Source organism: Natrix helvetica (genome assembly GCF_964273705.1).
Source record: "Natrix helvetica genome assembly, chromosome: 6".
Classification (NCBI taxonomy): Eukaryota; Metazoa; Chordata; class Lepidosauria; order Squamata; family Natricidae; genus Natrix; species Natrix helvetica.
Genome location: NC_138553.1, coordinates 8457593 through 8482057, shown reverse-complemented (window position 1 = coordinate 8482057; position 24465 = coordinate 8457593). Strand labels below are relative to the sequence as shown.

The following is a 24465-nucleotide window of genomic DNA, read 5'->3' as shown; positions in this document are numbered from 1 at the left end:
AGGAGGAGTCCCCTTGTGGAGTACTGTGAAGCCGTTACCATGTCATCTCCACTGCACTGTACAGTAGAAGCCATTTTACGGAAGTATGGTAGAAGCCATTTTAAGGCACAACAGGCTATATCTTAACAGAACACACACACCGAGGGGTGCTAAGGGTGTCTTACCATCACGGTATTTGTTTCCAGAGAGTAAGTCATCCGTATACCAAATTTGGTTGAAATTGCTCGAGGATGTGCTGCAGTGATGGGTTTCCATTTTTTTTTACTATCAGTTTGCTTGTGTGCATGCAACGCTTCTGCGCATGCAGGTGGGTGGAGCCTCCCATCGCCGCTACTACTGGTTCACCCAATCCGGTCCAAACCGGGAGCAACCCACCTCTGATGCACTGGCTGAGAAATTCTGGGAGTTGAAGTCCACAAGTTGTAAAGTTGCCAAGATTGGAGACCCCTGATTTAGAAGGAGAAAAAAATCTCATGAATATAGAGAGTGGAATTACGTCTAACATCCAAGTTCATCGGAGCCGCCATTAGTGGTAGCCCTATCAACAACCGTACAGTGCAACTTATGGCTTGGTCTTCTTATTTCCATTTTAGGACGACGTGGCCCAGCCATTGAATCTCTCAGCAAAGCCCAAGACCAACGACAGCAAGTCTCCCTCGTCACCTACTTCTCCTCACATTCCATCATTGAGAATAAACAGCGGGTGCAGCTCATTGAAATCTTCGGTGCCAGCAACGTTAGCTAGTCCATCATCCAGAGTCAACACAATAGGTAAGAAGATCTATTTTGCATGAAGTCAGCCATTCATACCTCTTAAGCTGCCTCGCCTTCTCTCCCATATCCTGTGATTGGATCCCAAATATTTGAGTCATTTTTCAAGAGTTTGAAAAAGATAAGATTGATTAAGGGAACCATTTGTTCCCTGCAAACGTCTAGAACCGGGATGGCGAATCTATGGCACATGTGCCAAAGGTGGCACGCAGAGCCATTTGTCAGAGCACGCGAGGTGTTTCCCTGTCAGCTGGCCAGCACGCATGCGCGCGCTGGCCAGCTGAGTTCAGCCTTTTTAAAAGCCATTTTTCGCCCTCCCCAGGCTCCAGAGGCTTTATAGGAGCCTGGGGAGGGTGAAAAGAGCCTCCCCCACCCCCTTTGAAGCCTCCGGAGTGCAAAAAAACGGCCCTACGGGCAAACCGGATGTTCGGGAACGGACTTCCGGTTTACTCATAGGGCTGGTTTAAGCCTCTCTGAGCCTTCAGGGGCCTTCAGTTGGCTTTCCTGAAGGCTCCGGAGGGCTAAAAACGGCCCTACAAGCAAACCGGAAGTCTGTTCGTGAACTTCCGGTTTGCCCATGGGGCCATTTTTTTGCACTCCGGAGGCTTCAGGAGCTTTCCTGAAGCCTTCGGAGGCCTCGGGGGGGGGCATGGGAAGCTGTTTTCGCCCTCCTCAGGCTGCTATAAAGCCTTTGGAGCCTGGGGAGGGCGAAAAAACATGCAAAAAATGTGGGGGGTGCCTGTCATGCGCGCATGTGCAATGTGGGGGCGCATTGCATTATGGGTGCAGCACGCCCGCGCCCAACCCCCCTGCGTTCCCCCCACTTATGGCACATGAGTCAAAAAAGGTTCGCTATCACTACTCTAGAATATAACATATATTCAACAAGACAATTGTTGATGTGAGTTGTGATGGCTCTTGGTCAACCTTATAGTCAACTTTGCATGTATAAGCGAAATAAATGTATGTTTGTAATATTGACATCCTAAATTGTAGCTGAGTGGCTAGGACGCTGAGCTTGTTGATCAGAAAGGTCGGCGGTTTAGCAGTTCAAATCCCTAGTGCCATGTAACGGAGTGAGCTCCCGTTACTTGTCCCTGTTCTCAATATTCTAAGCCATCCAGATAATAGAAGATCTAATTTTCAGACATATTGCACAAATATGAATGTACTGAAACAACACAAATGTATTAAGATTCATATTGTTAGAGATAATCCTCGACTTAAGACCACAAGTGAACCCAAAATAATTTACTAAGTGAATTTTGGCCCATTTGACACACATTCTTACCACAATTGTTAAGTGAATCACTACTCTTATTAAATTAGTAACATGGTTGTTAAGTTAATGGACTTTGCTGGTCAGATAAAAAGTGATTACTTGATCCCGGGACAATGGAACCATCATAAATATAAGTCAGTTGGCCATCACATGACCAAGGGGATGCTGTAATGGTTGTAAGTGTGAAAAATGGTCATAAATCACTTTTTTCAGTGTTGTTGTAACTTCAAACGGTCATTAAACAAACTGTTGTAACTCGGGGATTACCTGTATTAAATGGCCACTCTAGAGTATCATATGAAAGAAATAGACTCATTGTTGTAAATCTAAGATAAAACACAAAATTCTGTTGAACCTTGGAGTTGCAACTCGTGTAAAGACCTCGGAATGTCTCTCCAAGGACTCTTCTATTGTTCTATTTTAAGAATAATCAAATAATCAGTTCTAATTTTAAGATAGGTGGACTTCAGTTCCCCAAATTCCTTAGCTAGCATGGCTGGTTGGGGATTGGGGATTCTAGGAGTAGATGGCTGCACATTTTAAAGTTGCCAAGATTGAGAAATACTGCTCCAAAGCAGGGGTGTCAAACTCAAGGCTTGGGGCCAGATCAGTGGTGGGATATGACTGGTACACCCCGGTACGGGCGTACCAGTGCCAGCTGGGAGCACCAGGTACCGTTCCAGTATGGTGCTTTGGAGGGCCCACCCGCCCGCCCACTCTCCTTACTGCTATTTGAGCCAATCGGGGCATTTGCGCACATGCATGGAGCGAACGGCGCTGTGTGATGCTCCGCCGAGCAGAAGGAGCATTGTGGGCGGTAGATATGCATGCACTGTCCGCATGCTGTGCACGTGTATATGGTGGGCGACCTGCCCCGTTGCACCGTACCGGTTGCAACGGGATCTGGAACCCACCACTGGGCCAGATCCAGCCCATGAGGTGCTTAGATCTGGCCCAAAGCCAGGGACCAACCCACAGTGCCTCTGCCAGCAAAAATGGAGCTCGGAAGGTCCGCGTTCCGAGCTCTGTTTTCACTGGCAGAAGGTTGCAAGAGGTTGTCGCAGCCGAAAATGGAGCTCGGGAGCCCGTTTTCACTGGCAGAGTACTCAGGCCACCACAAGCGCCCCCGATACAACTGACATTGAGCTGGCCATGCCCCCTCCTGCCTCCCTGAGGACAAACACAATCCTGATGCAGCCCTCAATGAAATTGAATTTGACACTCTTGCTCTAAAGGATAAGATCATAAGCAGGTCTTACTCCCTGACCAGAGGGGGTATTCAGCCGATTCTGACCAGTTCTGGCAAACCGGTAGTGGAAATTTTGAGTAGTTCGGAGAACTAGCAAATACCACCTCTGGCTGGCCCCGCCCCCATCTATTTGCTGCCTCCTGAGTCCCAGCTGATCAGCTAGATCTTCCTTTGTTGCCCTGCACAGGGGAATGGAGCTGGAAAACAGATTAATGGGGTGGGGAGGGAATGGGGATTTTGCAATATCCTTCCCTTCCACGCCCACCAAGCCACATCACACCCACCAAGCCATGCCCACAGAACCGGTAGTAAAAAAAATTTGAATCCCATCACTGCCCCTGGTCCATCTAGACGAACAATCTAGTTCCAACAGTGACCAACCAACTACTCAAGGTAGACCTCTAGTCTCCAACAAAATGCCCTCAAAGGTAGCCTCACTGTCATCGAGGCCACTAGCCCCTGATCCCCCTAGCTTCCACAAATGAATGGGAAGGCCCACCTGGATCTTCCACACCCACAGCACTCTAAGTAGCTTCGTAATTTTCTAGATACAATTTTCTTCTTTCCGACTTCCTGGCCTGTCCCCCACCCCCACCCCCATCCCCCTGGCGACATTTGGAATCCTCTCCATTTTCATCCTCCCCTTTCCCCAAAATGCAGATTTTGAAAAGGCAGTACCTGTAATGAGTGATAATGTAATTGGATAAAAGCTGTGAGGATGACTGGAGTTGTAAAGGTCACTCTTGCAAGGAGAATTAATGTGTTATACCATTAATAAACCGCGGGGAAACTGTGGCCCAAAAGATAACATACTTAAGTTATTGTTAATGACATGGACTTCATCACCATATATCTTTATAAGACAGATATAGAAAAGGACTTTTTGGGGTTATAGAATGGATCACGGTGTGTGCTGCCTAGGATAATGGAGTCTGCACACTTCCTCTCCGTCCATGCTGACACTTCCTCCTTACTGGTAACTACTTTGGGATTAAGATTAACAACTGATGATAGAAGTCAGATTCTTTGCCCTCTGCTCTTGACCAATACTGGCTACCTGTAGATACAGGAAGTCTGTTCTGACCGAGGCTTCCCAAGAGCGTGATGCAAACTCCGTGTCCCGACAAAAACCCCTTTTATTAATTCACTGTGAATTCTGCTCATCCACATCCTGCAAAGTCTTTCGAAGGACGATTTATGGTCATAGACTTTATCTGGCTGACAGGCTGATATCTGCAAAACTTGGCAAGGAGTCTCGGAGAGTCATGAACCAAATAAACGAATTAATTGTCTCCTGCAAACTCCACTCCCCTTTTGCTCCTCTTTTATTTCCTCTGGGTGGGCCATTCATTGTCCACCTGTGGCCTTACTCCTAAGTTGACTCCTGTTCTTTAGCTGTTCGCTTCATCTGGCAACTCTGTGCATACACACACTGGGAACAGGCTCCAGCTGTTCATCTGCCTCATTGATGTCTGACTCTGAAGGCAGCTGATAACTGTCAGACAGCCTTGGCCCCCTCTCTGCCTCCGACACAGAGCCCTCATCCGAGCCTTCCTCAGACTCCAGGACTGGCCCATCTTCCTCCCCAACCTCCTCACTGCCCAAATCTGCTGCCAGCTCTTCTGGCTGCTGGCAAGGCACAACACAGTCCTCAACTTACGACCATTATTGAGCTCAAACTTTCTGTTCCTGAGCAAGAACAGAAAGTTGCTAAGGGAATTTTGCTCCTTTTTACGACCTTTCTTGCCACAGTTGTTGAGTGAATCACTGCAGTTGTTCAGTTAGTAACATCCTTGTTAAGTGAATCTGGTTTCTCCCGTTGACTTTCCTTGTCAGAAGATCACAAAAGGTGATCCCATGACCCGAGAACACTGCGACCATCATAAATAAAAGGCAGTTGCCAATCCTTCAGATTTTGATCACATGACCAGGGGGAATACCGCAATGGTTATAAGTATGAAAAATGGTCATAAGTCACTTATGCTAATTTTACAACTGGTTCGCTGGAACAGTAGTTGATAGGACTGGCTGGCCATGCCTACTCCGCTCCGCCCCTCCCAGGAGTCTCCACGCGTCCTGTTTTGGATGCCAGGTAAGTGTGGGGGCTCAGAGGCTCTGGAAGGGTGGAAAATGGGGCTTCTGGAAGTCCGGAAATAGGGCCCTTCCCACCCTCCAGAGGGCCCCCGGAGAACCAGTTGCTAATTTTTTTAAATCCCACCCCTGTGCATGACATGCAAAGTTTGATCAACAGTGGTTAGTCATATTTGTGTTTGTGTGTTTCTCTTTTTGCATAGTTGTGCGTGGGTGGGTGTGTCCCCGTTCTATCAATGCAGAAAATGGGTTGCTGCCATCACTAAGTTAAGCATTCTGTGAATGCAACCTGAACATCTGATGCTGATGAGAAAACTGACTACGGTTTTCTGTATGTCCCTGCTTTCCCTCAACTATTACTAAATTGATTGTGGGTAGACAACACATCAAATAGAAGATGGGATCTGAATGGATGACTTTGGGCCAATCACCAGTAGACAGTGAGCTCTAGTTCCACCTTAGGCATGAAAGTTAGCTGGATGATGTGGGGCCAGTCACTGACTCTCAGCCTGGCCCACATCACAGGGTTGTTGTTGTGGGGAGAATGGGAAGAAGGAGAATATATATATATAGGTATGTATCAATGGTGGGTTGTGGTACAGTGCTCCGGAGGGCCCACCCGCCCGCCCGAGCTCCTTACTGGTGTTTAAAGGCTTCTGCGCTTCTGCGCAGATGCATGGCGCATACAGTGCCTGCGCGATGCTCTGCGGAGCAGCTGGAGTGTTGCAGAGCATCGCGGAGGCTCTTGAACCCATAAGGATGCCGCCAGCCCAGTTCAAACCATACCGGTTGGAACGGGATTTGCAACCCACCACTGGCATGTATGTATGTATGTATGTATGTATGTATGTATGTATGTATGTATGTATTGACTTCCTTGAGTTACTAATAAAGGCAGGGTAAAAATCTAATAATAGGGACATGGTGGCTCAGTAGTTAAGACACTGAGCTTGTCGATCAGAAAAGTGGGCAATTCGGTGGTTCGAATCCCTAGCGCTATGTAACGGAGTGAGCTCCCGTTATTTTGTCCCAGCTTCTGCCAACCTAGCAGTAAAAAATGCAAGTAGAAAAATAGGAACCACCTTTGGTGGGAAGGTAACAGCATTCCGTGCGCCTTCGGCATTTGGTCATGCTGGTCACATGACCACGGAGATGCTCTTCGGCTTTGAAATGGAGATGAGCACCGCCCCCCTAGTGTCGGGAACGACTAGCACATATATGCAAGGGGAACGTTTACCTTGACCTAAAAATCTAATACATAACAAATAAATAAAATAAGTACACTTTTTTCATGCAAGATTGTTCAGTCCCTGGGGGATCAATGAAGAGAGTAGACCTATATTAATCTGCTCGCCTTTGGTCTATTTTTTTTTTCATTTTTATTTATTTTAGGAAATTTATATTGCTGCCGATTCGCACATGGCGTCTAAGTAGAACAGAAAACTAGCTTTTCTGGGAACAGGCTAAACTGGTGCATTGCAATCCAAAGGTTTAATTTTGCACTGTTGTCAAAAGAAGGGTAAGCCTACAAAGAGAGTAGGGTTGCCTGCTTTTTCTGCAGATCCCAGGCCAAATGATGATCTTACATCTCATTCTCCTTAAGGCGTAAAAGGATCTGCAAACGGCTTCCTCAGTTTCTGTTTCTAAAGCAAGCTAGAACTGCCAGCTCTCTGCCTTCCAAAACGATTTTTAAAAAAAGCGTTTTAGGGGAAGATTAAAAAAAAAAAACCCCACTCCTGCACATATGGTGGCAGCGATCCAAAGATTCGAGCGGGGTTAGTCTGAACCAATCTGACACCTGTTCCCCTCTCTCCCCTCCCTGCCAGGTTTTCAGAGCGGTGTGCGAGGAGTCCGTGTTGCGCATTCTTTGGCAAGCGGCGGATCAGATAGAAGGGCCCAAGCAATACAACCAGGATGTGTAATCTGACATTATTAGACAAGGCTCTTTAGGAACAGAACATTCATAATTGAGACAAAAGAAAAGAGTATTAATAACACTTCCCTAACACGGCAGTTAGCCATTTTATATTTCCTTTCTTTAATCTTGGTGTTTTTCAACAAATCATGGGATTTAATAGCATGTTTTGGCAGATTAGAGGATTTATAGCCCAGATGTTTTTTGTTCTAAAAATGGATTAGGGCGTAAAGTTTGCTGGAATCTATAAAACATGTTGAGGCAAGCCGGTCATTTTCCCTGTGATTAGAGGCAGCCTTCTGTCTCGCAGCCCCACCATCTGTTATAATTCACCAATGGATCTGGTTAGATTTAGCCTCATGTCACAAACAGAAGCCTCTTTTCCGGTCAATTTCATATTACAGTTTTTTTTTCCAGGGCTTTAAAAAAAGGGGGGGTTTAAAAAGAGAGAGAGAGAGAGAGAGAGAGAGAAAAGGAAGAAGACTCTCTAGTTTTCAAAGGATAAGAAGAAAAAACGGAGATTGCGACGGGCAGCCTTCACTTCCAACGCACGTTGCACATAAACAGATCTCGGAGGTTTTTATCCCTAAGCGCACACATGCAGAAATGCTCGTTTATCTACGGATATAGTCAAGGGGATGAAACACCCCAAGGGATAGATTTGAAACAAAAGAGCATTTTGAATCAAGCATTTTGTAACATGTGGAAAGCGAAGCATTTCAGCTCTGACGAAAACTATAACTCAGCATGTGGGGCCTTGTGGGTACGTGTGTGTGGGGGGGGGAGAGAGAGAGAGAGAAAGGTGTGAGCGTACAGGTGTGAATGGCATGAAAGGAACATTATGCCAAGCCTTAGCAAACTGAGGATTGAGTTTAAACTCTCTTGAATTAACTGAGGCGCAGGTGGGGTGGGTTGAGGACTGCTTTTCACTGGGTTTGTGCACACCTGCTTATCTACTAGCTGAGGTTCACCACTTTATTAACGTCTGGGAAGATTCTCAGTCCTCCGGATCAGCGGTCACCAACTGATGGTCTGCAAGAAAATTTTGGTGGCCTGCAGAAAAAAATATTTGAATTTTTTTTATATTGCACTCAATTGGGGGTCCTCAAACTACAGCCCCTGGGTCAGATACGTGCAATGAACGTTTGTGTTGTTGCAGAGAGTCTTCCCTTTCAGGGTCTTTTTGTGCGGGTCGGAGGAAGGGATAAATTCCAACTTGGGGTCTGCTTCAGCCTCCTGGTGCGGGGCTTTGGGTGAAGGCTGGAGGGAAGCACCATTGGTGCCGAAGAGTCGGAGGTCCTCATTCCAGTGAGACTTTACCATGGCTTGGAACAGGCTGACCATCTCAGCCTGCTGAGCCTCCAGGCTCAGGTACCTGGCCTTGCACTCCCACAGGTCTTCCCTCTACTTGGAAAGCCTATGCCCGTAGTCCTCAGTGAGGTGCTTCTGCTGAGCCCCCTTCTCGGTCAGATCCAATTTGAACTGAGCCAGCTGTTTTGTCAACTCTTTCTCAGGTTGGCTGCTTAGCTTCAACAACTGCTTCCTGTTGGGACACTAAGGAGCCCGGACGGGCAGGCGAGGAGTGGCAGGGAGGGGAGGGGCGAGTAGAGACCAGCAAGGCGCCCTTGATGTGAGTGACATTGAGTTGGCCACGCCACCCAGTCACATGACCATCTAGCCACGCCCACCGAGTCGGTCATTAGGCACATCATATTAGTGATTCGCGGAATTTAAAACTATGAATTTAGTGGTACCTGAGGTCTGAAAGGTTGGTGACCCCTGATCCAGATCACAGTTGTCTCAAAGGTGCTTGTTTCAAAAGGGCTTCCTGTATTTTTTCTCTTGAAGACTTCACTTCTCATCCAAGAAACTTCTTCAGTTCTGACTGAATGGTGGAAGATGGAAGGATGTATATTCCTAGCAGTCATCTGGTCGTTAGTATTCTTTCTGAGAGCCGTTGAGGCAATTTGGAGGTTTATCTAAGCCAGGGGTGTCCAAACTTGGGAGTTGAAGTCCACAAGTCTTAAAGTTCCCAAGTTTGAACACCCCTGATCTATGCCGTCAGGATTTCTTTAAAAGTGTAAATGGGTGTAGAACCTTCTTGGAACTACTTGACTGGACTGTGTTGCAAACAAGAGATAGATGGTGACGTATCCCTCCCCCTCTGTCCACCATTCATTCAGAAGTGAAGGAAGCTTCTTGGATGAGAAGCGAAACATCTTCAAGGAAAAACAAAGTCCCTTTGCCTTTTGAAAAAGCACCTTTGGAACGACCACTTTATTAAGAAATTTCTGAGGTTTAAGGGAATATTGTCACATATTTTTATCTCGTGCTTCCTCTGTTGCATGGACAAAATTAATAAACCTTCCCCATGCATTCAGGGAAATGTATTTCCACAATGTATTTTATTTAATTTAGTGCTGTGTCCATGCTGTGTTGAATCTTGCCTTCTTGCTCAAAGGACTTAGAGATAGTTCCCAGCTAATAACCATTTGTTCAACAACCATTTGAAGTTACACCAGTGACGTGCGGTGAGGTTTATGGCTGGTGAGGCTGGTGATGTCATCAGGAAAGTGGGGAATTCTTAACAAGGCGCCGGCCATGACTCGGTTTCCTTTCGCGACTGAGCTGGCAGGGAAACGGTAGCTGACGGTCCGAAAAGTCTGTCGCACTTTCTGCTTTCGCGAGCAACTTCCCATAAACCTGCCGTTGCTCAGTGCGAGGAAGGGAGCCACTCGTGCATGCGCATTCGCCCTGGAACATGAGCTCCGGCGTCAGAACCCGACAGAAGGTGGGGAATGGAACCATGTGTGCAGGAGGGAGGCTGAGGCTAGAGGAGCCTCCTGCACCTCTCTCTGTCCTGCACACGTGGTCCCATTCCCCGCCTTCCTGAGTCAACATGAAGGGGACCGCGGCTCGCACAGTCCCATTCCCCGAGGCTCCTCAGCGCCTTTTCCCTTTTCCATTTTTTTTCATGATGAGAGCGGTGAGGCTCTGCCTCCCCTGCCTCCCCTGACCGCACGTCCCTGAGTTACACGCATGCACTTTGCTCATGCACGCATCTTCCGGATATGCGCCCGACCTAAAAAAATGTGCCTAAATAGGACGGCATAGAACCGGGGCGGGTGGGCAGACCCACCCACGATTTCCACTACCAGTTTGAGCAAACCGGTCCAAACCGGCTGAATGTCACCTCTGCACTGAATGTTTGCCCAGACCCTGAAATTGCAACCATTGCAGTGACCTCCCCCCCTCAAGGTCACTTTATCAAAATTCAGCCACATGGCAACCCACCCATACATGCAAACCACAGGGATGCTTCAATACCCCCTACTCATCTATCTCTGCCCTTTAAACCACCCCACATCATGGCATTCCTCCGATGCCATAGGGTCGAAGTAGAGGACTGGGTCCTTTGGGAGTGGGTGACAAAGAAGTCAAGTTGCCCCCAACTATCTTGATTTTCTGTTTTGCCTGTCTGTGACCGTAATAAAGATTGTTTGGAAACCTTGACTTCCGTGGTGAGATTCAGCCAGTTCGCACCGGTTCTCCCGAAGTGGTGTAAACTGGCTGAATCTCACCACTGAAGTCAAGGTTTCCAAACGTGTTTGTTAACTTTCTGAGTAGTTTGGCAAACTGGTTGTTGGAAAAAATCATTAGGGCAGAGAACCGGTTGTTAAATTACTTGAATCCCACCACTTTCTGACCTGCCCCCATGCTTGCCCTTCATGGAAATGTATTCTTTACTTGCTCATTAGACCTCCAGGTTAAACAAAATTAGAAATGTAAGAAAGGCTTACATTTTTTTCCTACAGGGCCAAGTTTTTTGTGTACTGTAATTCCCGCTTTTAAAAAAAAATGTCTACATGGCTGCAGGCAGACTTGCCTTGACAATGCTCCAAAGGATAAAATGGAACATGAATCAATAAATAGATGAGTGGGGTTAAGGTCATTTAATCCAGCATAAAGTTTGGAAAAGTAGCCAAGCAAATCCTTCCATGATTTGAAGTGATGAACAAGGCTTGTTTTCAAAGAGGCAGAAGTTAAGTTATTCGGTTTTTGGTTTTTCGAATTGTCAGAGTGGACAAACAAACCCCGATGGTGTCAGGGGAAACTAGACCAGGAACGCTTGCTAAATCATAGTTTCAGCATGGCTTGCTGAATGAACCATAAGTGGATTTGCACAACTTCCTAAGTCATAAACAAATTATGCTTGCAGCTTGGCCCAATTTGGGAATCCAGCCATGTACACACAAACACAGCTAAAGCTAAGTCTAGCTTTACTCCGATTCTCACTTTTCATCTGTATATTTGTTTGGTATTCTTATGTTTTTTCGGTTTTCAAAACAAATCTGCATGAATGCATGAAATGGTTTTGTGCACATTTCTCATAGCAGCTGGATTTTTGCTCTCATTTTACCTATTGCACAGATATAAAACAATTTCCTTTTACAGTTTTTTTAAATGCCCCTTTTTGGGAGCCAGGAAATGATAGATTTTGGCATGGAAATGCCTTGTGACTGGGATATATATCCGAAAGTCTAAAACAGCATCAAAATGAGAAAGGAATCTATTTCATATCCATTCCTGCATGCACGTCTTCGTTTAAATCCCTGTTCAGTTATTTTTTTCCATAAAACCATTAATTTGGGGTTAGGGGATTTTTTTTTTAATGTTTGGCATTTCATCCTTATTTGCCTCTGCTAACGATCTTCATTTTCTTTGCATCCCTTTGCTTCACACCGATACAAAATGCCAACTGAATTAACACTAAGCACAGCTGCTGAAGGGAGAGTTTTGTTCATGAAACTCAAGCCTGAAATAAAAATGTTAATCTTTAAATCACCGGGACCCTTCCATCAGTCAGCCACTGAGCAGATTATCCAGTTGCCTGTAGAGTAGGAATAATAGCAGGGATGGGATTAAAAATGTTAGCAACCGGTTCTCTGCCCAGTTGCTGAGTGGATGTGGCCATGGTGGGTGTGGCCTACTCGGCCTCCTGCACCACAGCCAGGGAGGGCGTTTTCGCCCTCCCCAGGCTCTGGAGGGTTTCCTCAAGCCGCTGGGAGGGCAAAAACATCTTCCTCTGGGTTCTGGAGGCACTCCGGAGGCAGGAAACAGGCCCATTTCTGGACTTCCAGAACTTCGGCTCTGGAGGCATTCCTCGAACCTCCAGGAAGGCAAAAATGGCGTCCCCTGGCCTCCGGAGGCAAGAAGCAGGCCCATTTCCAGACATCCAGAACTTCAACCCAAAACACCCATTTTTTGCCCTCTCAGAGCCTCTGTGTGAGCCCTGCCCTTACCTGGCATCCAAAACGGGCCACACGGAGCCTCCTGGGAGGGGAGGGGTGGTGGGTGGGGCCAGCCAGTCCTTGTAACTACCAGATGTAAAATTAGCATCCGGTTCGCCAGAACTGGTCAGAACCAGCTGAATCCCACCCCTGAATAATAGCCATACACCACTTAGACTTATATACCACTTCACAGTGCTTTACAGCCCTCTTTAAGCAGTTTACAAATGTCAGCATATTACCCCCAACAATCTAGGTCCTCATTTTACTGACCTCGAAAGAATGGAAGACTGAGTCAACCTTGAGCCACTATGGATCGAACTCCTGACAGTGGGCAAAGTTAGCCTGCAATACTGTATTCTAACCACTGCGCCGCCATGGCTCTTTTAATGGCTTATTGCCAAAATGAGAGAAATTCAATATCTCTTATAGATTTCAGGGGTGTCAGAGTATATTCATGAACTGGAATAGGGCTTAGTAACAAGGTCAGGCAATGGGAATTGAAACCCTTTGGAGCCCGGGCGTGGCTGAGCTCTGTAGCTCTGAGTCTGTGCTAGAACTAAAAATAGTCTGAACTCTGAACTAAACTGGAAACCAATCTCTCCTTTCTACCACATTGGAAGAACCATTTTTGGTATTGTATAGATGCCATACGTGTTATTATGGATATAAAGAAGTTATTGAATCCTGCTAAATCAGTTATCTTTGTGTGCTTTCTGGATGTGATCGCTGCAACAAACTCTGATAAGAGGCGGTGTGAAAATGTTATGCCACAGAATATTCTGATTCAGGCTAACTCAGTGGATCATTTTCAAAACAAGCATAACGGGGATCTCTTCTGAAAATGCGGAAGAGTCCATTTCATTATTCAATATTCAATACAGGATGTTTTGCATAACCATCACCTTCAGGAATCATTGCTTTTTTTGTTCTTTGTAATGCATAGAAGTACAGTAGTCCTCGAGTTACGGCAGGTTTTTTTTAGCGATCGCTCAAGTTACAACGGAACAGAAAACAATGACTTATGACCATTTTTCAGACTTACGACCATTGCAGCATCCCCATGGTCATGTGATCGATATTCAGAGTCTTGGCAACTGACTCATATTTATGACGGTTGCAGTGTCCGGGGGTCATGTGATCACCTTTTGTGACTTTCTAACGAGCAAAAGCCAGAGTCACATAATAATCATGATACTAACTTAACAACTGCAGTGATCCACTTAACAACCGTTGCCAGAAAGGTCAAAAAAATGGGGCAAAATTCACTTAATTTGCTTAGCAACAGAAATCCCGGGCTCAATTTGGGTCATAAATTGAAGGCCACCTGGATTAAGTACATATTTGAGTGTAAGGGAGAGAAAAGAAATACCATTTTCCAGATCTCTTTGTCAAGTGTTTCTTTCTTCATCCATCTCACTTTCTCAAACTTGAGTTTCCAGAGAATAAATACCAGCAACACGATTTTTTGCTGCCAGGTTCAATGGGGCTTAATCCCAAGTATGGGAGTAGATCAATGCCCCAAAGGTGCTTTTTCAAGAGCCGACTTGACTTTCTGATTTTTCTTTGAAGACGTTTCGCATCTCATCCAAGACGTTTCTTTAGCTCTGAAGATGAACTGAAGAAGCTTCTTGGGTGGGAAGCAAAATGTCTTTAAAGAAAAAACAAGTACCGTATTTTTCAGAGTATAAGACGCACCTTTTCCCCCCTAAAAGAGCTTGGAAATGTTGGTGTGTCTTATACTCTGAGGAAAAAAAACATTTTGGCCTCCCAAAATCCAATTTTTGCCAAAAACAGGCTGTTTTTCGCAAAAACGGAGGCTCTTTTGCCTTGCCTCAGCCCTCAGCAGCTCTCTGCAGACTTCAGCAGGGCTGGGACAAGGCAAAAATGTCCCCGTTTTTGCAAAAGAATGGGATGTTTTTCACAAAAAGGGAAGCTTTTTTGCCTCCCCTAAGCCCCCAGCAGCCCTCTACAGAGGGGCGTTTTTGCCTTCCCTCAGCCCTGCTGAAGCCTGCAGAGTGTTGCCGAAGCGCTGCGGGAAGGCAAAAATGTTCTTTTCTTACTTACCTCTTCGAAATCTTGGTGCGTCTTATATACCGGTGTGTCTTATAGTCTAAAAAATACGGTAAGTCCAGTTGCCTCTTGAAAAAAACACACCTTTGGGACAACCATGACTTGGACGACTGAGAATCTCCATAGATGAGTAGATCCATGTTTCCCAACCTGGATAACTTTGAGAGGTGTGGACTTCAACTCCCAGAATTCCCCAGCCAGCACGGCCAGAATTCTGAGAATGGAAGTCCACACGACTCAAAAGTTGTCTACATTGAGCAACACGGGGGTAGATCATTCCATCCTTGGTGTACCAATCGGTCATCCATTCCCTCTTTGACATCAATGTTTTCGTGTTAAAATAAATGAAGCAAGGAGATTGACCTCTCGTCATTTTCAGGGCACCCATATGCTGCTAGAGAAAACATTTGAATGTTTTGACGATCATCATATTCCTGTTTATGCCCTCTCCTTGCCTTCTATCTCCTTCCCAGATATCCTCTCCTCCATCACATCATCAGGTTACTTAAACGATCACGATGCTGTTACCAAGGCGATTCAGGAAGCTCGGCAGATGAAAGAACAGCTTCGGCGAGAACAGCAGGTGCTGGATGGAAAGGTTGCGGTTGCAAACAATTTGGGTTTAAACAACTGCAGGACAGATAAGGTGAGCATCCGAGGCCCTCCTTGAGCTCCGGTTGTGATGTTGTGCTCTTCGGTCCAAATTCACCTTTGACTTTTGAAGGGCGGGGGGTGGGTGGGTGGGGACGGGACCAAAAAGTTTTCAGTAGCTCTAGCTAAATATTATGGTGGTATAATACAATCTTGGTCTTATTGACCCGGAGACAGATTTAAGGATAGCAATTGATGTCTTTCTCTCTGCGTTTCTGGGTCCGTATTGTCTTTTATGCAACTTCTTCTTCCGTATCTAGATCAAACTTTAAACTGCCACCCTCTTGGCTTTGTTGTTGGCAAAAAAATACCATATTTTTGGCGTATAAGATGCACCCTTTTCCCTCAAAAAAGAGGCTGAAAGTCTGGGTGTGTCTTATACACTGAATACAGCATTTTTGGCCCCCCGAAATCCCGCCCCCTTCACCAAAATGGCTGTGCATAGCCTTTAGGAGGCTTCCAGAGTGCTCCTGGGGGCTGGGGAGGGCAGAAACGAGCAAAAAACAGACCTTTTTTGCTCATTTTTGGCCCCCACCCCCCAGGAGCACTCTACAAGCCTCCTAAAGGCTATGCATGCCCTTTTTTGACAAAACGGGCCTGTTTTCATCTAAAATGGGTGATTTTTGGGAGGTCAGCAGAGCGCAAAAACTTTTTTAAAAAATTTGCCTCTTCAAAATCTTGGTGCGTCTTATACTCCGGTGCGTCTTATACTCTGAAAAATACGGTAAGTCATTATTGGTACATATTTTTATGGTTGTAGCCAACATATCGGCAGATGGGCTGCGTTCTGCATATCTCCACATTCACACAGTTATCTGCTAAGAGTCTCTACTTTAACTAGTGGTGGGATTCGAATAATTTAACAACCCGTTCGCCCAGGGTCAATTTGACCATCATTGGAGGTGTCCTCCAGCTCAGCCCATCTCCGTCCTCCAGCTCTGCTGCACATGCAGGACCCACCTCCTGCCATGGCCAACCTGATTCTGGGCGAACCAGTTGTTAAATTACCACACACACACACACACACACACACTATCAAAGTGGATCCTGGGCACTGCATTGCAATGCAGAAACGGGATAACTCTCTTCAGATACCTGAAAAGATGATCCAGAAAAGGAGGTTTTCTGCATTCAGGCGTGCAGGATATAGAAGAATGGATTGAAGATATCCAGATATAAGACAAAGATAAATCCTAGTGTGTATTTTGACAATAGCGCTTCATAGCTCTTAGATTTCTATATCACTTCCCAGGGCTTTACAGCCCTCTCTAAGTGAAACCACAGAGTCAGCATATTGCCTCCAACAATCTAGGTCCTCATTTTACCGACCTCGGAAGGATGGACAACAATACAATACAATAGCAGAGTTGGAAGGGACCTTGGAGGTCTTCTAGTCCAACACCCTGCCTAGGCAGGAAACCCTATACCGTTTCAGACAAATGGCTATCCAACATCTTCTTAAAGACTTCCAGTGTTGGGGCATTCACAACTTCTGGAGGCAACTTCTGTTCCACTGATTAATTGTTCTAACTGTCAGGGAATTTCTCCTCAGTTCTAAGTTGCTTCTCTCCTTGATTAGTTTCCACCCATTGCTTCTTGTCCTGCCCTCAGGTGCTTCGGAGAATAGCTTGACTCCCTCTTCTTTATGGCAACCCCTGAGATATTGAAACACTGCTATCATGTCTCCCCTAGTCCTTCTTTCTATTAAACTAGACATACCCAGTTCCTGCAACCGTTCTTCATATGTTTTAGTCTCCAGTCCCCTAATCATCTTTGTTGTACTTCTTTAAATGCAATGATGTTAAAAAAGAAAATAAAAGTGATCATTACCACTCTCTAAGTTGCTCGTGACTTGGAAGGTCGCAACTCACAAAACATAGACTAACAGGGATGGAAGGGAGCTTGGAGGTCTTCTAGTCCAACCCCGTGCTCAAGCAGGAGACCCTATACTACTCCAGACAAATGGCTATCCAATCCCTTCTTAAAACTTTTCCAGTGATGGAGCACTCACAACTCCAGCAGGCGAGTCCTTCCACAACCTGGAGCACCCATAACTTCCCGAGGCAAGCTATTTAACTGATTAACGGTTCTCACCGTTTGGAAATTTCTCCTTAATTCCAGCTTGGTTCTCTCCTTGATTAGTTTCCACCCATTGCTTCTTTTCCTTCCTTCTGGTGCTTTGGAAATTAGATTGACCCCCCTCTTCTTTGTGAGATATTGGAAGGCTGCTATCATGTCACCACTAGACTTTCTCTTCCTTAGAGTAGACATGCCCAGTTCATCCTGTTTAATTAAAATCATTTCTCCTGCGAGCCCCTGGTTTAGTTAAATTAATCTGGATTTAGAATGTTGTATGAAAGCAATGATGAAGTAGCTTGGAATATAACAGTTGTCCTATCTGGATATCCAAGGCAGAAATCAAAGAGAAAATACATTTGTTTGGTGTTTTTTTTTCCCCTGTCCCTTTCTCCAAAATTCCCCACTGATCAGTTCATCGAAAGAATAACAAGGGGAATTAATGACTGTGTTAATTAGAGCAACACCCGTAGAAACAGTGCTTGGATAGTGCTGATATCATCAATAATCTTAGGAATAAGCCCAGTGGTTGCCGCAGTAGCAGCAGCAATTGTGGTAATAATGAGGCAAGATTACAACTTTACAAATTGCAGCTCTGGAGGGCTTAGACCCTAATATTTAGTTTGCGCGTCCAAGATTAATTGGATGTCTAGGAAACTTAGAAAAGGCCTGCGCCTGTTGACTCACCTTCAATTAAACAATCAGGATTATAAACAATATGCAAGTTGCTTTCGTGCCCACAGCATTCTCTGGCAAGAACTATTGAGTAGCCAGTGACGGGAGCTACAATAGTTAGTGTTCTTGGCAATAATTTGGAATACTGTCTATACACTGATAAGCAGGAGTTGTTATTTGAACACAGAGGCTTTGGGTCAAAGCAGAAATGGTTTACGCTACAGATAACATGTCTAGTTTATATAGTTTAATAGCAGCTGCCAAGGTGGTGTGGGACATCTAAAAGGGAAAATAAGGACCTTTTCTGATTCAGATCTACCCTGATTAATGGCAGTTTTGTCTCGGCTCTGGTTTGAGCCAGAAACCAAAAGCTTACAGGCACAAAGCTAGTTGGGAATGATTTCTGGGAAAGTTTTTTTTGTCAAGCAGCCTACAGAAGGAAAGGAAACGTTTTCACTCCTTCCCCACCTGACGCCAATCCTTTTCCCTCTTCCCTTCTGAAACTGCTTTATTTTTCGGAGTATAAGACGCACCTTTTTCCCTCAAAAAAGAGGCTGAAAATCTGGGTGCATCATACACTGAATAGAGCTTTTTTTTGCCTCCCGAAACCCTTCCCCTTTCACCAAAATGGCCCTGCATAGCCTTTAGGAGGTTTCCAGAGTGCTCCTGGGGGCTGGGGAGGGTAGAAATGAGTGAAAAACTGGCCATTTTTTGCTCAATTTTGCAAAAAAAAAAAAAAAAAAAAAGCCTCCAAGAGCACTCTCTAAGCCTCCTAAAGGCTATGCATGCCCTTTTTTGTGGGGGAAAAAAAACCGGGCCCGTTTTTGCGAAAAACGGGCCTTTTTGGGGAGGTCTTCAGAGTGCAAAAAGTTTTTTTTTTTAAATTTGCCTCTTCAAAACCTTGGTGCATCTTAAACTCCGAAAAATACGGTAAATATTGAAAGGCAGCCCTCAGCTTACAACAGTTGAGCTTACAGCTGCACTGAAAAAAGTGACTTACGACCACATTTCAAATTTATAACCATTGCAACCTCCCCATGGCTGGATGAATAACATTCAGATACTTGGCGATTGACTCATATTTAGGACGGTTGCCATGCAACTGTAATCATTCGATCCCCTTTTGCGAATGTCCGAGCAGCGAAGTCCACGGGAAGGACTCCCTTAACAACCGTGTTCCTAATGTAACAACTGCAGTGATTCACTCAACAAGAAAAGTTGTAACACGGGAAAAACCCACTTATCAACAGAAATGTTGGGCTCAATTGTGGTCGTAAGGCGAGGACTACCAGTACTGCACCATAGCACCAAATTTTCCTTGTCTGGAGTCACATTGGGACAAGGTTCACGGCAGGGGTGGATTCCGGCAGAGGCAAATTTATACAGTTCGCTTAGGGACGCTCCGGGTATGCGCTTGATGCGTGCTGTGCGTGCAATGTGCAGTACAACTAAAATTGGTCTGCACATGCGCAGAAGCAAAAAAACAAGATGGCGCCTTAGAGAGGTAGGAGAACTGGTTCGGGGGCGTGGCAGGCCAGGGTCACTGCCGGTTCCAGCGACCCAGGCCGCCAAGCTGCTACTGGTTCGGCCGAACCGGGCCGAACCCACCACTAGTTCACGGGTTACTTGCAGACTTCTCTTGTCTCTCTCTAGTTAACTTTGAGAAGGAGCTTCTGGGCTTAACTGATGCTTGATTGATTCAGCAGGGATCTTCCTAGATTCTCAGTTCTGATTTGCGCTTTTAATGGCCGGTCTTATCATTCCCAGAGAGATAGACTAATACACAAATCACAGTTCCTTTGCTGGGGAACCAGTGACTGGAGCAGGCATGCTAATTGTAATCAGAAGCAGGCCATGTAATTACTTTCTCTTCTCTTCAATTTCAGAATCCATGTGGTGTACAAGTTACAATGCCAGACTTCTTCCTAGCCCACCTAATTTCAAATCCCCAGTTACTTACGAGACCTCATCAAGCGACCTTGGGCCGGCCATAATTTCTGGCCTAACTTACCTCATGTGGTGATAGTGACACCACAAAGGGGAAATTTTTGTGTGGAAGGAAGGCACGTGAGCGTGATAAATTAAACGTAGAATATGGTTTAAAATACGTTCTGGACGTTTTAATCCTGTAAGGGAGAGTATTTATAGCTCAGGGTTGAACTGTGGGGTCCTTGGTGCTCTCTGAGCTTGGATGCTTTCTTGCAGACGTTTCATACCCAACTAGGTAATATCATCAGTGCAAGACGGGAGTAGGGTTTGCTGTCTTTGCTGTCTACACGTGGCTTGCCCTGTCAGTATTGGCACCAGTGTCCCGGTTTCCTTGTTTAGGCTATTGTTTAGTGAGTAGGTAAAGGACACGGTGGCTCAGTGGCTAAGACCCTGAGCTGGTCAATCCGAAGGTTGGCACTTCAGCGGTACAAATCCCTAGCGCCGCATAACCGAGTGAGCTCCCATTACTTGTCCCAGCTTCTGCCAACCTAGCAGTTCGAAAGCATGTAAAAATTCAAGTTGAAAAATAGGGACCACCTTTGGTGGGAAGGTAACAGCGTTCCGTGCGCCTTCGGCGTTCAGTCATGCCGACCACATGACCACAGAGACGTCTTTGGACAGCGCTGGCTCTTCTGTTTTCAAACGGAGATGAGCACTGCCCCCTAGAGTCAGGAGTGACTAGCAGGCATGTGCGAGGGGAACCTTTACCTTAGTGAGTAGGTAGTTTCTTGGTTCAAGATATTGTTTATTGCCTGGTGTTAATCCTATCAGTGCCTTTTCTGCATTCCTCTGGGCAAGACTGGTTGGGTTTATTATTTATTTATTATGTATTTATTAAAGATTTAGTTCTAACCCAATTTCTATAGCGATTGGGCATTTGGTTTTTCATACTGGCCAACTGATCTTCATGAAATGCCAAGTCTGTTTAAATGAAAGTTGATTTAATATTATCAATTGAACTAAAACAACAATAATAATACATGATCTAAGCTGGGGAAGATAAGGTCCTTTATTACAGGCAGTCCTCGACTTATGACAGTTTGTGGTAAGTTGTTACAGCAGCATTGAGAAAAAGTGACTTATGACTGTTCTTCACACTTCCGACCATCGTTGCATCCCCATGGTCATGTGATCAAAATTCTGACACTGGGCAACTGACTCATAATTATGATGGTTGCAGTGTCCCTGGGTCACGTAATCCCCATTTTACGACCTTCTCGCAAGCAAAGTCAGTGGGGAAGCCAGATTCACTTAGCAACCAAGTTACTAACTTAATAGTGTTGTGATTCACTTGTGAACTATGGCAAGAAGCAAAATTGGACAAAACTCACTTAATGACAGAAATCTTGGGCTCAATTGTGGTCATAAGTCGAGGACTGCCTGCATTGAACTCTAGCCATAATCTTCAGTAGACGTTTGCCTACTGAAGATTATGGGCTACAATAGGAAGCAAGGACTGAAGTCCAAGCAGATCCCAATAAAATTATAATTCTCTTCTCTTCTGCACAGTGAGACCATATCTGAGGGTCTGGATTTCTCTCTCTGTGTGTCTGTATGTTGTTTTCCCCCGAGGCTCCTTTGTGAAGTTTCCGAACGATGGCTTTTTCTGCCCCTTGCTGAGTATGTGAATAGACTTATTGCTGCCACTTTCATAACATTGAAAATGGAGGTCTGTCACCCAGGAACAAAGGAAAAGGATCCTGAAAATATTCTAACTGTAAAATGGCAGAGTTGTGTTTTAAGGGTCCAGTTTGTGAGAGACGCAACTGTCGGTATTTTTTAGATATAACTGGCTTCCATCTTAGATAGATAGATAGATAGATAGATAGATAGATAGATAGATAGATAGATAGATAGATAGATAGATAGATAGATAGATAATAGATAGATAGATGATAGATAGATAGATAGATGATAGATAGATGATAGATAGATAGATGATAGATAGATAGATAGATAGATAGATAAATGATAGAGATAGAGATAGATAGATAGATAGATAGATAGATAGATAGATAGATAGATAGATAGATAGATAGATGATAGATAGATAGATGATAGATAGATAGATAGATAGATGATAGATAGATGATAGATAGATAGATAGATAGATAGATAGATAGATAGATAGATGATAGATAGAGATAGATAGATAGATAGATAGATAGAGATAGATACATACATACATACATACATACATACATAGATAAATACATACATACATGATAGATACATAGATAGATAGATAGATAGATAGATAGATAGATAGATAGACAGACAGACAGACAGACAGACAGACAGATAGATAAATGATAGATGATAGATAGATAGATAGATAGATAGATAGATAGATAGATAGATGATAGATAGATAGATAGATAGATAGATAGATAGATAGATATAGACAGACAGATAGATAAATGATAGATAGATGATAGATAGATAGATAGATAGATAGATAGATAGATAGATAGATAGATAGATAGATAGATAGATAAACTGTTTCCCTGAAAATAACCCCTTCCCGGATAATAAGCTCAATCGGGTTTTTGAGCTAATCCGCTAAAATAGGCCCTCCCCCGAAAATAAACCCTCCCCAAAAATATTGCAACACAATAACAACCATGAGGTGACCATGCTCGCTGCCCCCTGCACCTCAGAAATAATAAGACCTCCCCAAAAATAAGGCCAAGATTATTTCAGGGTAAAAAGAAAATAAGAGCCTGTCTTATTTTGGGGAAAACACGGTAGGTAGGTAGGTAGGTAGGTAGGTAGGTAGGTAGGTAGGTAGGTAGGTAGGTAGAAAGAAAGAAAGAAAGAAAGAAAGAAAGAAAGAAAGAAAGAAAGAAAGAAAGAAAGGAGAGGGGGGAGAGAGAGAGAAATAGATAGATTGAACCACGCTACTAACTTAACAATTGCAGTGTTTCTGATAACAACTGTGGCAAGAAACGTTGTAAAATGGGACAAAACTTAGTTAACAACTATCTTGCTTAGAAATGGAAATTTTGGACTTGATTGTAGTCGTAAGTCAAGGACTAACTGTATAACAGTCATTCAGGTGAACAAGGTTCCGAATGCTATGGGAGATCAGAAGTAACTGCAAATCTTTTGTTTCTGATTTTCTCCCCAGGTATAAATTTTGACCATTAGAAGATTATTTCCATCCTTTCCCCTATCTTTTTAGCCATGTCTGTCCTGGTTTTCCTACAGATTTGTGTACTTATTTATAAATTCCATTGAACATCTGTTGGAAGATTAGTTCTGCCAAACACTAGAAATAAATTCTTCTCTTCTGTTAGTGATATTTTTCTCTTTGATAAAATTGAGGGATTTGGTTTGGATGGTACCGAAGAAGGATGGGCCTACAACTGGCTAGGTAACCACATTCAGAGAGTCAGCGTTATAGGTTGTAGACATTGAGTTGGAGGCAAAGGTGAGATTCAGCCAGTTCTGACAGATTCTGGAGAACCGGTAGCGGAAATTTTGAGTAGTTCAGAGAACCGGCAAATAGGCTGGCCCCGCCCCCGCTGCCTCCCAGCTGATCTTCTTTTGTTTCCCTGAACAGGAGAACGGAGCTGGAAAGCAGGTTAGTGAGGTGAGAAGGGAATGGGATTTTGCAGTAACCTTCCCTCAGAAATGGGGAGAGAATGGGGATTTTGCAGTATCCTTCTCCTGCCACACCCACAAAGCCACACCACACCCACAAAGCCACACCCATAGAACTGGTAGTAAAACATTTTGAATCCCACCACCGGTTGCATGGTGTATCTGCTATGTCCTTCAGATCGGTCTTAGGGCCAGAATTAGTCCGCCTTTATATTAAAAACCTGGATAATGGGATGAATGGGCTACTTATCAAATATGGTGGTGCGAAATTCATATTGAGGCAATGTCCTGTGTGTGTGGTGGTGGTGGAAATCAGATTGCAGTTCAGTCTGAACAAATCATTCATGTGGTGGACGCCGGGCCCCTTTGCAGAGTACCAGTTGCAATGGGATCCGGAACCCACCACTGGTTTTGCCCCATTTTACGACCTTCCTTGCCACCCTTTTTAATGTGAATCACTTCAGTTAGTAACAGAGTTGTAAAGTGAATCTGGCTTCCCCATTGACTTTATAATACAATACAATAGCAGAGTTGGAAGAGACCTTGGAGGTCTTCTAGTCCAACTCCCTGCTTAGGCAGGAAATCCTACACCACTTCAGACAAATGGCTATCCAACATCTTCTTAAAGACTTCCAGTGTTGGGGCATTCACAACTTCTGGAGGCAACTTCTGTTCCACTGATTAATTGTTCCAACTGTCAGGAAATTTCTCCTCAGTTCTAAGTTGCTTCTCTCCTTGATTAATTTCCCCCCATTGCTTCTTGTTCTACCCTCAGGTGCATTGGAGAATAGCTTGA

At 44.7% G+C, this 24465-nt stretch overlaps 1 protein-coding gene across 12 annotated transcripts in view; it reads left to right on the top strand.

The window, feature by feature from the left end:
- Positions 1-24465, top strand: part of SOX5 (SRY-box transcription factor 5) — a 973495-nt gene that overhangs the window by 900561 nt on the left and 48469 nt on the right. For all 12 annotated transcript variants that reach the window (XM_081957811.1, XM_081957805.1, XM_081957814.1 and 9 more), the window contains 2 exons: positions 594-771; positions 15146-15318. In XM_081957811.1, the coding sequence (XP_081813937.1) occupies positions 594-771; positions 15146-15318 (351 nt within the window). The remainder of the gene's footprint in view (positions 1-593; positions 772-15145; positions 15319-24465) is intronic.